Genomic DNA, 16137 nt, shown 5'->3' with positions numbered 1-16137 from the left:
TATAAGTAGTCTGGGTACCAGTCTTCAACTAATATACCACTCCTTGCCACTCTTATCATTTGCCAAAGAGAGGCGTGGAATCTAATAGCTAACCAGAGAAGGCAACCAGGCTAGTTTATAATCTGCTTTTATACTCTCCTTATGCAAGTGATGCTGCTACACTGCTGGCAGCGTTACCATAGCAACAGCATCTGCGCGCACTTTCCTCCTCTTGGATACACATCCTCAAGCTGCTTCTGTGATTGGGTGAGCGCTCAGAGGATGTCACTTCGGTTACCGAATGATGGGAAATTTTGCACATGAACGGAAATCCAACCCTTTATTTTACTGGCTGTTTCCGTATGGCATTCAGATAGTCATGAGTGAGGTTAACAGCAAATATTGGTAGCCATTGGACTCCTTGCACATCTGTCTGGTGGGAAAGACCCGTCTCATTTTCGTTGGTACGGAAGCCGAGAGGGGACCGGTTGATTACACGGCGGCGGTGGGTCTCCACCCGAGAGTATGGCGGTCAGGATTGTATTCGTGAACGCATAAGGAACGGGGAGATGAAAGAGATGGTGAAAAAGCAAGGAAACTTATATTAATAGGCTTAACTCTTAAATTTGTATTTATTTATTTATCAACATTTATTGAGATAAAACGCGCAAGTCTTGCAGAATCCATCAGGAACCGTCCTTTTCTCCAATGTCTTCGCTGGAGCAAGTTTTTTTTTGTGATGCATAGAATGGTGAGCTAAGCAGATGAAAAACCACACGTTTCACATTGTCCAGCGTTTTGATACATTTTAATGCACATTAAAAAAAAATTGCAGTCGTTTCGATGCGCATAGCCTAGTAATCAATGTCTGGTGTGCCTGTGGGAATTTCTACAATGAAATCCATCTTCGGGCAGCGAGTCTTTGTGCTCAGCTTTTTATTTGCCATTGCTGAGCGGTGGTAAGCAAGGCTGTATTTTTTATATCCGTTCAAAATGGGACACGAATGAATGCCATTTGCACGGATATATTTTATTCTATGTCGCGCGGAGAGTGATAGCTTTCGACAATCTCTTGAAATCATCAAATAACAAGGGAGCAATGCGCGAGTACAAAGTGGTGGTCCTCGGCAGCGGTGGGGTCGGGAAATCCGCCCTCACTGTTCAGTTTGTGACCGGGACGTTTATTGAGAAGTACGACCCGACCATAGAAGATTTTTACCGCAAAGAAATCGAGGTGGATTCCTCACCCTCTGTTCTGGAGATTCTTGACACTGCTGGTACCGAACAGTTCGCATCCATGCGGGACCTTTACATAAAAAATGGCCAAGGCTTCATACTGGTCTACAGTCTTGTCAACCAGCAGAGCTTCCAAGACATCAAACCCATGAGGGACCAGATCATCAGAGTGAAAAGGTGAGTGATTTAGGATCAAATCCGTGTATTATGGAAGGCCTACAGTATGCCTATGTCAGAACTGCAACGTCTCATTGTAAACATGCATAGACGTGATGATAATTCCTGCTTGCATTTTCCCACGAGCACATCTAATCTGACTCCTATCATATACCCCATTGACAGAAAACATAATTGATCTATGTAATGGTAGGCCTACTACACAATCTATGAAGAAGCACCTTTGTGCAGAATCTACACTCACATAACACTCATTTTGAGGATGTGTCCTGTGGTGATACACAACACACAGGCATAGTGCCTACTTTAGCCTATTCAAGCATTCTGACCCTGCATAGGCCTACTACTGCTAAATCCAACCAAGTGGTCCTGTATCATCCAACACTAGCCAATATCCATCTCTCTAAAGGCAATGCAACTGGGTTCTTCAAACAATATAAATGATATATTCAGCGCTGTCTTTACGGCATGCCTGTGTCTTATTCAGCATGATAGGAGACATATGGTTGGTTGGTCATCTGCTATTTTTGCCTGTAGCTCTACAGCCATTTTAGTTTCAAGGCCATGGTGCTATTTCTCCTCAGTTAGACTCTACTGTACTACTGTACCACATCAGGCCTTGTCCACCAGTAGATGTGAGACCAGCTTTCCCCTGCACTTTATTACAGTGGAGAGATAGTGTCTATCTGTCTGGCTACCTTGGATGCAGCTCTGCTCTGTGTGTTTGATGGGCTGTCCACAAGACTGTATGCTGGCTGAGCTTAGATGCTGCAACCCCAGTGAAACAGACAGCTGGAATACCCAGGATTCACAGCTCCAGTGACTCTGCGGAGAGAAACAAAGGCCTGATTCTAATAGACAGACAAACCCTTAAAATATAGCTAAAGCAAGGGGGGCTGGCAGGAGTTGCTAAATTTGGAGGAGCACACTGAGAAGTCGGTTTCTGAAGAGAGGAAGTGATGTTTTTAATTGGAAACATGCAATCTGTTTGGAAAGGAAGAAAAAAACAGAACAAACAGGAATCATACGTATGATAAGCACTGTTATTTTAGGGAGGCTCCAGACATGAGGTCATCTTTAGTGGCCGCATCTCTCATTGTCCCAGCATTGTCCTAACATGTTTAGAATCAAGTTACAACAATGTGACATGCTATGCAGACAACTAGGTTATCCCGTAGCATACCAAAGTAATTCATATAGGTCGAGTGTGCAGTGGCCTAATTTGTGGCAGACTTAAGAAGTGACAACATGAATGAGTCATTCACACTCAAGACCTGGTGACCTGGTTAATTAAGACCCCACACTCTGCCATATGAATGCTATATTATCGTCAAACCTTGGCTACATTCACATGTTTGTGACTCCCTCTTCTAGAGTTGATGTGAAGTGGGACTCCACTATACACTGAGCTGTGACAGTGGGTTCATCACTCATTGGAGGTGTCAGTGTATCTGCCTGGGTGAATGGAGGTTGTCTGATGAGCCACAAAGAGACAAGGCTCTCTGCTCACTGAGAAACCTCACAATGGAGCATAGATTAACAACACAAAACTACCAAATTACTCCTCAACTTTTCAGTTGGATCCTCCCATTGACATGTTACACAGCGCCATCCATCGCTCCGTATGAACATGACCTCTCAAGTGATCTGACTTCGAATAAGTAGAAATCTCTGTAGCTGAAATTGCATTCTCTCTAATATTTACTATCGTCATTGCCATTACCAATTCAGTTCTTCTTCTTCCTGGCCATCTTACCAATTCACAAGTTCCTTTTCCTGGCCATCTTACCAATTCACAAGTTCCTTTTCCTGGCCATCTTACCAATTCACAAGTTCCTTTTCCTGGCCATCTTACCAATTCACAAGTTCCTTTTCCTGGCCATCTTACCAAATCACAAGTTCCTTTTCCTGGCCATCTTACCAATTCACAAGTTCCTTTTCCTGGCCATCTTACCAATTCACAAGTTCCTTTTCCTGGCCATCTTACCAATTCACAAGTTCCTTTTCCTGGCCATCTTACCAAATCACAAGTTCCTTTTCCTGGCCATCTTACCAATTCACAAGTTCCTTTTCCTGGCCATCTTACCAAATCACAAGTTCCTTTTCCTGGCCATCTTACCAATTCACAAGTTCCTTTTCCTGGCCATCTTACCAATTCACAAGTTCCTTTTCCTGGCCATCTTACCAAATCACAAGTTCCTTTTCCTGGCCATCTTACCAAATCACAAGTTCCTTTTCCTGGCCATCTTACCAATTCACAAGTTCCTTTTCCTGGCCATCTTACCAAATCACAAGTTCCTTTTCCTGGCTATCTTGGTGTGTTTGTTTCAATAAATTCACGATCGCTTGGAGTTTGGATTGCATTTAAAGCCATTCAAATAAATGTACGACTCCAGATGAAAGAATGAGGTCAGCATGTGTTTCCCCCATAAAAATGTGAGTACAGGGAGAGGTATGTGAGGGAATCTGGAAGGGAGGGAGCGATGCTGCCTAGCTGGCGGGGCGTCATCCCCTAGTGTGTGTGTGCACCAGGTGTGGGCCAGCTGTGGTGTGTGGAATCAGACACACACCCAGGGACTGCCTCCTCTCTCCTCAAGTCTGGTGTCAACTCCCTAAAGGCGTCAGCATGCGAACGAGTGTTCTCGCAATACTCCCTTAAAAGACCTTTGCTTGAAAAACAAGAAAAAAGTGGTACTGTTTTGTCCATTTTGAGACGCCGTAGCCAGTATACACTTCCTCAAAACAGTCCGAATTAACCTAAGATAACTGAAGAAATCTGTCGTTCATTTTGACGTTTTTCCCGGGGAGAATTTTACTTCTAAGATGTTTTGGTGCAGTATTTCTCAATATTTTATTTTTGCATGAAAACAGGTCGTCTGTCGTTGAACGACAACAAAGACTTTATTGAAGAATCCCTACTGTTGACCAATCTTCGACGTAGGGGCGTAGACTTCGGCTTGTATCCAGGAATAATGCTGTGTGCCCGAACAGCCCGAAAAAACCCTACCCGATGTCCAAAACGAACAAAAACGTCACAAAATGTCCTAATAACATTATGAACGACCTCTTCCGAACTGTTTTGGCTGGGGAGCATGCGGATGCCACCCATGTTACCTATTCTACTGTCAGACTATCCAATACCTCATCACAGCCCCACAGGAACAAAGGCAATGCACGTTTATGGCGATATGTACAATAAATCACGATAAACACTTTGCATGATAGTTTCCCCTATACAGTGTGTAATCACGCTGTAATTACACATTTATCAACATGATGACTTTGTAATTACATTGCATTTCTTCTTGTGGAACAAAAACCTCTGTTCTCCATTACTAAGCAACAACAACACGTGAATAAAAGGTTGTTACTGGGTATTTGCAATGTTATTACACAGGTTTAACAACAGTAAAAGGGTAGCGAGCACACATGTACAGTATTGCCATTTCTACTTTAACGATCGTACTATGGAGTTACGGTTGATGGGCTAGTGCGATGTCCTCCAGTCCTACCTCTGAGATTGTGTGGACCCAGTGGTGACTAAATCTCTCCCATCCCAAACAGTTTGAAGAGAAGAGCATGGGAACCATGTTCTCTAAAGTTGAACAGTGTGTTTACAGTTAATGTGGGTAGTGTAGCGGTTCAGTTGGAGTGCTGGGGAGTCTAGACCAGACCGTGGCCATGGCCAGCTCTTCCCATGGCTTCCTCTGACGATATCTATCTGCAGGTATGACGGCACCACTAAAAAGAAGAACACCGTATCCACAGATGGTGTTGACTGTCTCTTCACTTAGGTAAATGTTTACAAGCTTACAATCTACTGGTGGTTTACACAAGAGCTGTCTACACTTACATTCAGGTCCAAGCAGTAAACCAGGAAATGTACCATCATTTTGTAAAGGAAGATAATGCTGTCAAAGAGTCTAGTTGAATGATTTAGAGCAGTCAGTCAGTTGTTTTACTGAAGAGTATAACAATGTTTAAGACTGTATTAATAAGAGTGGAGAATATATTAAAATACGTTTTATGGCACTGCTAAATGTCACTACATCCTCCCAACCTGCAGAGGGGTGAAAGTGGAATGGGGCTCTGGCGCATAGCCCAGCCAGCAGCCTTGACTTCTTCTCAGGACCCCATGGCCAAGGAGGCCCAATGCCCAATGTCCCTCCTCCAGGGCTCCATGGCCAAGGAGGCCCAATGCCCAATGTCTCTCATCCAGGGCTCCATGGCCAAGGAGGCCCAATGCCCAATGTCTCTCCTCCAGGGCTCCATGGCCAAGGAGGCCCAATGCCCAATGTCTCTCCTCCAGGGCTCCATGGCCAAGGAGGCCCAATGCCCAATGTCTCTCATCCAGGGCTCCATGGCCAAGGAGGCCCAATGCCCAATGTCTCTCCTCCAGGGCTCCATGGCCAAGGAGGCCCAATGCCCAATGTCTCTCCTCAAGGGCTCCATGCTGCCCTGTGGATTATGCAGCTGTCACTGCTGTTCACTTAGCCTCTCCTGTCCTCGTTACTGTCTCACACAGGAGCCGTCCCGGCGCCCGCCCAAGTCAGAGGCGCTGGTGTGTGTCGCGCCTGTCTCGAGACCTGTCAGGGCGCATCAGTGTCTTCCACCTGTCAGTGTCACAGGGCGGCAGTAACAGAGGCCACTGGGGCAAATGATTAGTTCCACTCGCCCCCTTTCCCCCCCATGACGGCCGGGGGCTCATCACCTTGCTTCAGCAACAGTTAGCCATGCACAGGTGATGCTGACTGATGGGTGGCACAGGATGTGCCAGTGCACCCAGATATGATGAAGAGCATGGCAAGGGAGGAGGAACGGGGATGATTTACCTACTGTGTGACATTGTTTTTTATTTTGATTTATTTATCCGTTATTTTACCAGGTAAGTTGACTGAGAACACGTTCTCATTTGCAGCAATGACCTGGGGAATAGTTACAGGGGAGAGGAGGGGGATGAATGAGCCAATTGTAAACTGGGGATTATTAGGTGACCGTGATGGTTTGATGGTTTGAGGGCCATCATCTTTTTAGCCTATGTTATGGTCACAGGGTCAGAATGAGACTATAACAGAGGGTTATGTAGTTCGCACAGTATTTTCATGGTGGAAGGCGGGACTTATCCTATGTTGCAGTGATCTAGTACTGCAGAACATACCAATCAGGTCAACCTTAAAGGAGTTTGCCATGTGCCGAATGTCGATTGGTTAAAATTACCTTGGGTATATGGTTGTCCAATAATGTTCTAATTAGGCTTTGGCAGTATCCAGATTGTCATACCTTCATACCGACCGTGTGCCATACCGGGATGTTCGGTAATACCGGCACTGAACACAAGGGGCGCTATTTTCAAACCCCTCTGAGCCTTTGTAATCTGATGATTAGCAATGCTAACAAGAACATGTAAAATCCCAAAGAGAATGCTAACTAGATGATAACGAGCAAATTGCAAAAAATGTTATACATTCTCTGACCGAAACTATTTGCAGGACAGACATCCCAGCTCATAAAAGTATACAAGTAGCAACAAAAATACTACTCAAAGTTTGCTACACACACAGAACAAATATTAAACATTAAGGCTCTTGATCCAGGAGGGAATTCTCTGCTGTTACCGCCAAGCGAAGTATGATTTTGGAAGAAGCTAACCACTTAGCTAGGTAGCTAACTAGCTACTAAATTAGCAAACCGAACACACAATTGCAGAGCATTTAGCACATTTTAGACTGTTAACTTAATAGTTATATAAGATCTAGCTGGCAAACATTTAGCTGTGACTTCCATACTGTAACTAGATCACCTGGAGCATGCTGGACAACAGTGAGTGATTTACGAGGCTGCATTCTCTCGTTGTTGTGTGCTTGTGAGCAAACACCACGTGACTGGGTACCACGAGTAAGTGCTATAATGGAAAATGATGTGACAGGTAAAGTGAAAGATGCGATCTTCTGTATCTCTTAACACATTGCACAAGTTGACTGCAGGTATTTACTTTAAAAAAGTAGTGGGAAAGAAAAGGAAAGTGTCCTTCGGTATTGATAGTATTGAAAAATCATCCCGTGGCTATTTTAAAATACCCCGGTATATGGTATATACGCTATACGACCCAAGCCTAGTCCTAATTTGTCCTTGCACAGCATTCGGGTGAATTACTTTGGTCTTTATCTTTATGTTATTGTCAAAGCCCTTGCTCAAAGTCACAGACTAACATGCCATGAATTCTGTCCTGCAGGCTGCATATTTCTATAACACCCGTGTGATTAGACGGGGGACTTTCCTATTTGATAGAAAGTGAACTTGTCAAAAACCCACAGATGCATCATTTTCATGTGAATTTCAATAGCAATGTTCCCCCTGTCAAGACCCCCCACATATTTGTTTCACCCAGATCAAGTGCAGCAGGGCCTTTTATAAATACTTACGCAGGGAACTCTTACTTTGTCTATTTGTCTAAGCCTGGCTTGAGCATCATCAAGCAGAGCTACTCAGAGCATAAAGGGCAAGGCAATCGAAAATAATGCCAGTCTGCATTGGCGGCCAGGCAGTGTGTAGCAGAGTGACAATATACATAATTGCACTGTTGTTAAGAGTGACATTAATGTTTGATGCTGAAGCTGTTATTGTTGATTACGACTGAGGGGGAGAGAAAAGAACATGCAATGACTAGAGCAACAGAGAAACAAGCAGCCTCAAGCACACATGTCTTCTTTCTGTTGTTTTAAGCGTACATTTCTGCGTATCCTGAAAATAAGTGATAGAGCCAGGACGAGGACGTGTTACCAAATAAAAAGTCATGTGTTTGCTGCGTTTAATACGTTTTATTGGTGACAATTTCCAATTACAGACGGTTATCCTGCCACTGTTTGTGGTAAATGGGTGATACTAGATATAGGATGCAGGCAATCTTCATGTGCGTGTCCAGGGGATCCATCCCATGGAGAGCTGAAGAGAGCTTCATTCACTTTCATTATGATGTACATGGGCTCATGCTCCATAGCGTGAGCCACTGTAATCTTCATGTAGACCCAGAGGTCAGGGAAGAGAGGGTGAAACTGACTGACTGTGTCACTCCGAGCCCCAGTTTCTATTTATAAAACCCATAAATTAGCCCGATCTAATCTTAGCTACTGTACTTCTCCTCTCCCCTCTCTTCAGCCAGCATGGGGGGTGGGGGTGGAAACACATTTCAGATTAAACACAGTCAGTGTTCATTTCAGATTTCGTGATGATGATATTTCATATAATTTGTAGGATTGTTTGGTTAATTTCTTCGCCCTCTTCCTCCAGGAAGAGGGAACAAGCTCATTCATCAGACCATGACCGAATGTTTGAGGGGGGCCTAATGTGGGTGTATTTTTGTCCTCTGAAGAAAAGCACCAAATCACCCATAAAACTGCAGTCTGCAGACAGGGGCATAAGTGGGCCGTCTAATATCTCCAATCTAGCAATGACAATAATGCATGTCTCGCATTTGTCACTCCCTTCATTTCTAACTGGAATATTTTCCGTTTTTGACAAACTCGTCTTGTCATATTCTGAGAATAGTATCAGGAAAGCTTTACAGGAAACGGGAAGGAGTGGATATCCTTTTGCTACCTTGAGACAGTCGGAAGGATCCAAGGAGATTGTTTCAAGGAGCCCAAAGTAATATCTCAGCTGTTGTCTGCTTTTGTCATTCATGAGTCATCCTCCCAAATAGCAGAGGGATCCTTTTGGCACATCCCGACATTAGGGCGATGCAGCCTTTCTGAGATCAGGAGCTGGAGATGTGTTTAAACGTCCTCTCCCTTGGACTGTGGTGTGGAACTCATTTATACCCCTGACTCAGCTTTATCCAGCCTCCAGAGTCAGCTCCAGTCAGACCCACCCCTCAGCAGTGTGTGGACTCACTGAGACACAGATAGACCGTCAGCCTGAGGTACAGGAGACTCAGAACAGACTCCATCTCACTGTGGAGGGATCTGGCTAGACCTCTTTCACCATGTAGGCCAGGCTGGCTGACTGTCTCTCAGGTAGGGCCCGATAAACCCAGCGGCCGGGCCCAGAGACCACCAGGCAGCTCCCACCCTGCTTCCCTGCCTCCCTCAGCTAGGCCCAGATCTCTATCAGTGGATGCATCATGCATTATACATAGGGGTGTCTCTGAGAAATGTGCTGGTTGTTTTTGAGACGAGAGTGTTTCAGCCACATGCATGTAGTCAGACTGACAGACAGACATACAGACAGTGGGAGGGAATGTTGGCATGCTGGGCCGCTGATATGTGTTGATGACTACTGCTCACGACTTCCGAGTGGAGAATGCGTAACCGACGGGCTCAAACCTCAGTTGAGGATAAGCTAAGCTACCCTGGACCTTCTCTGCCCACTCCCATCCTCACTTCCTGCACCCAGCACCAGGCCCAGACTCCGAATGGCCATTGTGCCCAACACCCTTCATGCGAAGTCCCTGTAAGACTCTGGTATCCGTGGCAGCCGTCCTCACACACCTCCTGAGATTGCAGGTCTCCCCTCTGTTATTACAGCTATTTATAGCCCCTCTCCTCCTTTGGCACCAGATGACAAGTTTTTTCTTTGTGCTGCCTGCACTCCTCCTGCATGACGGAGTCAGAGTGGCTGTTCTGCTGTGAGACAGTTAGGTAGCCTATCAAGTCTGTTATTTTGTTATTGAATAGAATGGATGGCTGGATATGTTTCCATTTGACTTCTTCTCTCCCGTCACTGCTCTCTTCTCTAGCTCATCATCCGTCACGATCATCTGGGGTTCTTTGGGGTGGTTTTCATGTGGATTTTACAGTGAGTCCCATTGCTATAGGATTTAATTTTCATTTCAGAGCGCTGAGAAGCAGACAGCTGTGACAATAGCACCGAGGACAGAGGCTGTGTTATAAGCTCTTCAGAGGATCAGAAATCATTTTCCATCAGAGCTCACTGAGTCTTAGAGCCAGGCTCAATCCCTTACCGAAATAGTGCTAATTTTGCTCTTGTCTCAGTGCACACACAGAAGCACACATGCTTACTTACCGCGCACACAGACGCACAAACTTGCTCTAGCATAAACGCACACTCCCATCCCACTTTTATCCATGTTCCATGGGCCGCAGGGTTCCTCACGGGGCATGCCTTCCCATGAATGTGTGGAGAGCAGGTTGTAATTGGAGGTGGCGAGGCAGTATGCGAACTCGTGACGGCGGCCCCAGGCCTCGGTATGAGCGGGGGCTAGTAGCGACCACAGCCCTGTTTAAAATAGAAACGGCCACCCATGCAGGGGACCGTCATTACCTCCCTAAACGCTATGTCCCATGTGGGTTTTCTCTTTAACAAGTACAGCCACCACAGAGCCTGTCCCGGCCCTCCATTCCACACGCCCACCACTATGATTAGGGCCTCTCAATGAGCGCGGAGAGGGAGTATATAGTTTGACTGCATATTTTTACTTTCGCCACAAAGATGTGTTCCAAAACAGCACCATTGCTATCAGGGGCCTCCAATGAATTGTTGGAGTCAGGAATGCTATCGATGCCATTTTTTCCTCAGTCGACAGCTGCTTCAGCGGTTTGAACAACAGACGGACTGTAAGTTTTGGGTTGAAAAGGCTATTGTTTTCCAGCTGTACTGTGAAAGGCTGTGTGGTGGCTAACTAACTGGTAGTCAACTGTCTTGTGCTTCACAGTCACACACAGTAGCTCACAGACCCCTGTTGTCTACTGTTTTATCCCTGTAGTTCTTGGCTTGCCCACAGAATGGGGATGGCAGAGATTAGAGTTCACTCTGGATAATATATTCAGTACCAGATCAAATTGAGCTCCTTATTCTTTGCCAGTTTAAGCTTATTTAGCACTGGAGCCTGCAGACCGTCGCCCCCGTGAGAAGCTCAGTTTCCTCTACTTAAGAAAGTATTACAGTCATTGATTCTCTCCATCTCTCCAGCCTCCAACACTATGAGTGTCCTTGTGTACCTGTTACCATAGCGATCAAGGACGGGTGTTTTTTTCCCCGTCAAATAGTGTTAAATAATTTAGGAGGCATGAATATTTCATACAGGGAGGTTAACCTTTGATGCTGAAAGGTGTCAAGGAGCATGATTCTCCTGTGATCTGTTTGTGCTCAATAACATGAGAAGAGAGGCATTCTGAGTGGGGTTCATAGCGGGTGTGTGCTGGTTAATATTATCACTAGTGAGGGAGCTCCTAGTTGCAGATAAGAAATAAAAGCGGAGCCTTTATTCTCTGTGACGTGTCCAAAATAGAGATGCCTAATTCCTTGGATGCACCACGCCAATATCAGCAGATCCTCCCGGCAAGTCTCCAATTTACTGAAATGTTGTCAATTAAACAGATTCTTTGGCTTGACCAATAAATGCAGACATTTTGAATCATGTCCATTAAATGTTTGTGGTACTCTTCATTGAGAGTGTTAGTATTATACAACATTTAAGACTTAAGGTCCTTCATTAAAAATATGATGTAACACTCTTTCTGGCCCTTGTGCAAGTAGCCCAGTTCCTCAGTGGGAACACTCAACCAATTTGGAAGAGAGTTTAAAGCTCACTGGATTATTGTCTCTTCCTGCCCCTAAGGGATTGTGGGTGATTTTGCCCACTTCCTGTTGACTTCTGGCCTTGTTAAGTTCTCGAGTTGTCACTGATAGTAATAGGAATAAAGCATGTGGGCAGTATAGATTTCTTCCTCGACAAGCCACCTCTTAGAACTGTGATTGCCAGGCCTTTTAGTTTATATATTTCAGGGAAATGTGCCACACGGATTTAATGTAATTATTTATGGCTGGCATGATTTATTGACAACATCTTGATGTGCCACTGAAGCTTTCATTCTAGATTGCAATTATGCCTATCAACTGTACATTTAGGAGAGTGCAGAGAGGACGTCAGGTACAGTTAAAACTAGTCAGCTCTTCATGGACGGCAACCCCTAAATCTCAGTTAAACATTTTAGCAAATCACATCTCCTCATGTGTGTCATTCCGATCTGCCTTGACAGTCAGTGACTGTCCATATATTCATGTCACAAGATGGTTTCTGATCATTTTCTCCATCTGTTTGTGTGTGTCGTCTGCAGGTACGAGAAAGTCCCAGTGATTCTGGTGGGGAACAAGGTGGACCTGGAGAGTGAGAGGGAGGTGTCGGCCAGCGAGGGCCAGGCTCTGGCCGAGGAGTGGGGCTGCCCCTTTATGGAGACCTCGGCCAAGAGCAAAACCATGGTGGACGAACTGTTCGCTGAGATAGTTCGGCAGATGGACTACGCCGCCCAGCCAGACAAGGATGACCCATGCTGCTCCTCCTGCAATATACAATAGCCCCAGAGCCTAGGGGACGCCAGGGGGACAGGGGAGAGAGGAAGTCTGCATACACCAAGATACTGTACACCGAGAGGAGGATTATACTCACACCAACAACATGGATGATTAATAAACTCATGGTAGAACTGTGGTGGATTTTAACTCATTGGTGCATAAAATCAGTCATGATGTAATTGATAATAATGATATGTTAATAATTAATAGAATGAAATGAGGAATGCAAAGGATTTGCGCAAGAGAAACTGACAAACCGGACTAAAGAAAAGTGCACTCGCCTTATGTTATCCTGTTTTCTCTGGCGGAGAAAAAAAATATGTCTTGAGTCGTCCGTGCAGAATTACAGGTTTTGTAGTCTTTATGTTTTCTGCGATCGGCTTCGGTAATGTTTATTTGACATTGTTTTGGTCTTGTTGATATGACCCAGTTTCTCTGAGCACATCAAGCTGGAGCCTTCTTTCTCCATTTTAAGTTACCATGACAGCGCAGAGCGGCAGATAGAGGGGAGGAGATAATCCCTCTGATCAACTTGTTTGAAACATTGATGAGTAATTGATTTGCGTACTAAGTTTTCCTGTACAGAGAAAGAGAGGGCCTACCTACCTTCATCCAAGGGGAAGTTTTTTGTTGTTGCACATCACTAGGACAGAACCAAAGAGGTGACTTGAAAGCGCCTCCATTTTTTCCCCTCTTATTTCCTTTTTAGTTGTTTTGAGGAATGGAAAGAAAATGGTGGAAAAGTCAGTGTCATTCTTGAAACAATGTTGTCTTCTCCTTCCTATTTTGTTTCGATAAGTGTAGCAGAGGTGTCTGTCACATATCCTGTGATTTGTTTTGGTTTCAGGAGGTTCTGACAACATATTCCTGAATATTGTAACAGTTTCATTCGGATGGGACAAGGAGGACTCCATCTTTCAGTGTTTGAATATCTCAACAGATTCTTGTCTCTAGAAACTGTCTTCTTTTCAGGAATGAAGATGTCATCACTCATCATTCTCTACATTGTATTTTTTTGGTTGGGTATCACAATGAAATGGGATGCGACGTTGTCTCAACATCCCACTCTTTATGTATTCAGAGTATTGAAATTCATAGTAGGCTAATAATAGTGATGATGATGATGATGATGATGATGAATAACAATTAGAATTAACGGTAGTGTAAATATTTTGTATGGAAAGTGCCAGCTCCTAGGAAGACACTGACTCAACACATGTGGAATTGTCAACTGTATGCATGGCTAGTAAATTACAAAAAAGGACTTCATCGTTTGAGATTATAATAGACTGTGGAAACGTGCAAACCAAACACATACACGTCTGGGTCTGGACACTGTCTCAACTGTATGTCGTTGTTGCCACGGGGAACCAGACCTTCCCTGGTTACCATTTTTCATTGTTAATTTTATATTTTTTTATGTGACCATTTACTCTTTCTCCCTCCCTAAATGAATGGTGACACTGTTTCATTAGGCACCCAAACAATAAAAGTGTGTTTAACACAATATATCCAAGCTTGAGTGACACTATTTCTTTATGAACTTATTGGAGGGACATGCATTGTACGCCATTGCCGTAATCTCTCTAAATTGTTCTGGGAGAGAGAAATCTATTTGGAAGGAAATCGCTTCTGTTTCTAATCCAATTGCAGTTCTAAATAACACAGTGAACAGGCAGTCATTTTGGGCCCGATTCCGACCCCAGTTAAATGCACATAAATGGAACGTAATTCCCTTTTTATGCACTTTTCTCTCTATGCGTATTCTGACCTCGAACTTAAGCATGAATATAGCATGCTATTCACCTGCTATTTGTTCCTGGGTGGAGTTTGAATAAATGAAGTTGTGGCAGTGGTGTGTTTACAGACATTCCATATTCTGACCTTGAATTAATTCCCTAAGAATTCCACCATCTTTATGTGCAAGGAAACCATGAATAAGGTCAGGGGATAATTAGTAACAGTTGATAGAATAAAGAAATGTAGGCTAATTGAATCATGAAGCGGAGCGCAGACCAAGCCGTAACAGTTTGATCCCGATGCATGGCGTAATACTTGGCTGTGTCATCACACAGATCCATCGTTAGTGCAGGCAATTGTACACTATTCTCCCTATTATAATTCTATGTACACTAATCTTCCAACATTTCCATGGTTTCAAGAATTGAATGTGGCAATTTCCCAGATGAATCAAGCCAATGTTTTCTTTATTTCATGTGTGAAGGCTCTCCAAACCTGTTTATGTTTCAGAAATACTTTCCTAACCCTAAATAGTGTACAATATCAGAGTATCTACCAACTAGTGCTGAAACAGAGAAGAATATGGTCTCTCAATATATTCCACTGAGTGTCGACAAAATTCAAACTAAAAGGTACACCGTATTTAAAGGTATGGCTTAAGATAAATGTACTGAAAACCCTATGGAATGAGAACCACGCCTGCAAAGCATGTTACGCACCTTCATGAAGTAAGTCTGAATTTTTTATTTATTTTACCTTTATTTAACCAGGTAGGCCAACTACTGAGAAGTGCATAGGAAAGGCGTGCATAAGAAAAGCATCATTTCCTTAAGTCAGAATCGGGCCCTTTATGAATTACAAGAACCCATTGTTGGTTGCTCCAGCAAGAGCTTGATGAATTCAACTTTACTTTCTTCTTTGTTTATATGGGGGTTGTGCTTTTGTGTTCTTTGATGATACAAAAAAATATGTATATTATGAAGACTTCAAAGGAATTTATCTATTGGCCCAAATATAAAACTACTGTTTACCTCTCCCTGTGCTTAACCCAAACCTCATATGACATCTCTTCCGTATTCTACTTTCTTTTGGCCTCAGAAGAGGGAAGAAAATATTCTCTGCCCACAAACTTCAGTGGTATTCAGATTTCCTGGATTTAATTTTCAGTCCGAGCTTTAAACAATTCAAAGTCGAGTCTCACTAAATCTCTCTTGATCTCTCCAATAAAATAGATTTCATCCTAACCCACATAAAAAAAAAATACTACAGTTTACTATAGAATACTACAGTACTTACCAGTGTTGTGTTCGAGACCACCTAAAGCGAGGCCAATTCAAGACAAAGACCAGAGGGGGGTCGATACTGAGTCAAGACCAAGACCAGAAAAATGTGAGTCCAATTCCAGGCCATTATTGTAATTGTGTCAAATCACCACCATGATAACAGTTCAAAATGTCCAGTATTTCTGTATTCATGGTTCAGAACAACATATGGATTCTTTAGACATTCAGAACGGTGTAAAAAGACATACTGAGGGAAAATAGAGCTACTCTACATATTATTACTAACCCAAACACAGTGGGGAACAATGGTCCTTATACGCCTTCAGAGAAGGGCTAAGGATTTATATAATAAATATGATACTTATATTATTATTTTGAATGATGTTCTGATTTAATCTCTTCCATTTTTGTT

The 16137-nt window shown here is 43.7% G+C and overlaps 1 protein-coding gene across 1 annotated transcript; it reads left to right on the top strand.

Moving 5' to 3' along the window:
• Positions 1-294: 294 nt before the first annotated feature.
• Positions 295-14218, top strand: LOC112237011 (ras-related protein Rap-2a). The gene is made up of 2 exons (XM_024405638.2): positions 295-1392; positions 12468-14218. Exons 1-2 carry the CDS (start codon positions 1079-1081, stop codon positions 12703-12705), a joined length of 552 nt encoding a protein of 183 aa, XP_024261406.1. The 5' UTR covers positions 295-1078; the 3' UTR covers positions 12706-14218.
• The last annotated feature ends 1919 nt before the right edge of the window (positions 14219-16137 follow it).

The sequence above is a fragment of the Oncorhynchus tshawytscha genome, linkage group LG03, assembly GCF_018296145.1.
Source record: "Oncorhynchus tshawytscha isolate Ot180627B linkage group LG03, Otsh_v2.0, whole genome shotgun sequence".
In the NCBI taxonomy this organism is placed as follows: Eukaryota; Metazoa; Chordata; class Actinopteri; order Salmoniformes; family Salmonidae; genus Oncorhynchus; species Oncorhynchus tshawytscha.
This window is presented reverse-complemented; position numbering and strand designations above follow the sequence as displayed.

Coding starts and splice junctions, on each gene's coding strand:
- LOC112237011 (XM_024405638.2), top strand. CDS start 1,079: ATGCGCGAGTACAAAGTGGTGGTCCTCGGCAGCGGTGGGGTCGGGAAA. Junction 1,393..12,467: donor CAGATCATCAGAGTGAAAAG/GTGAGTGATTTA, acceptor TGTCGTCTGCAG/GTACGAGAAAGTCCCAGTGA.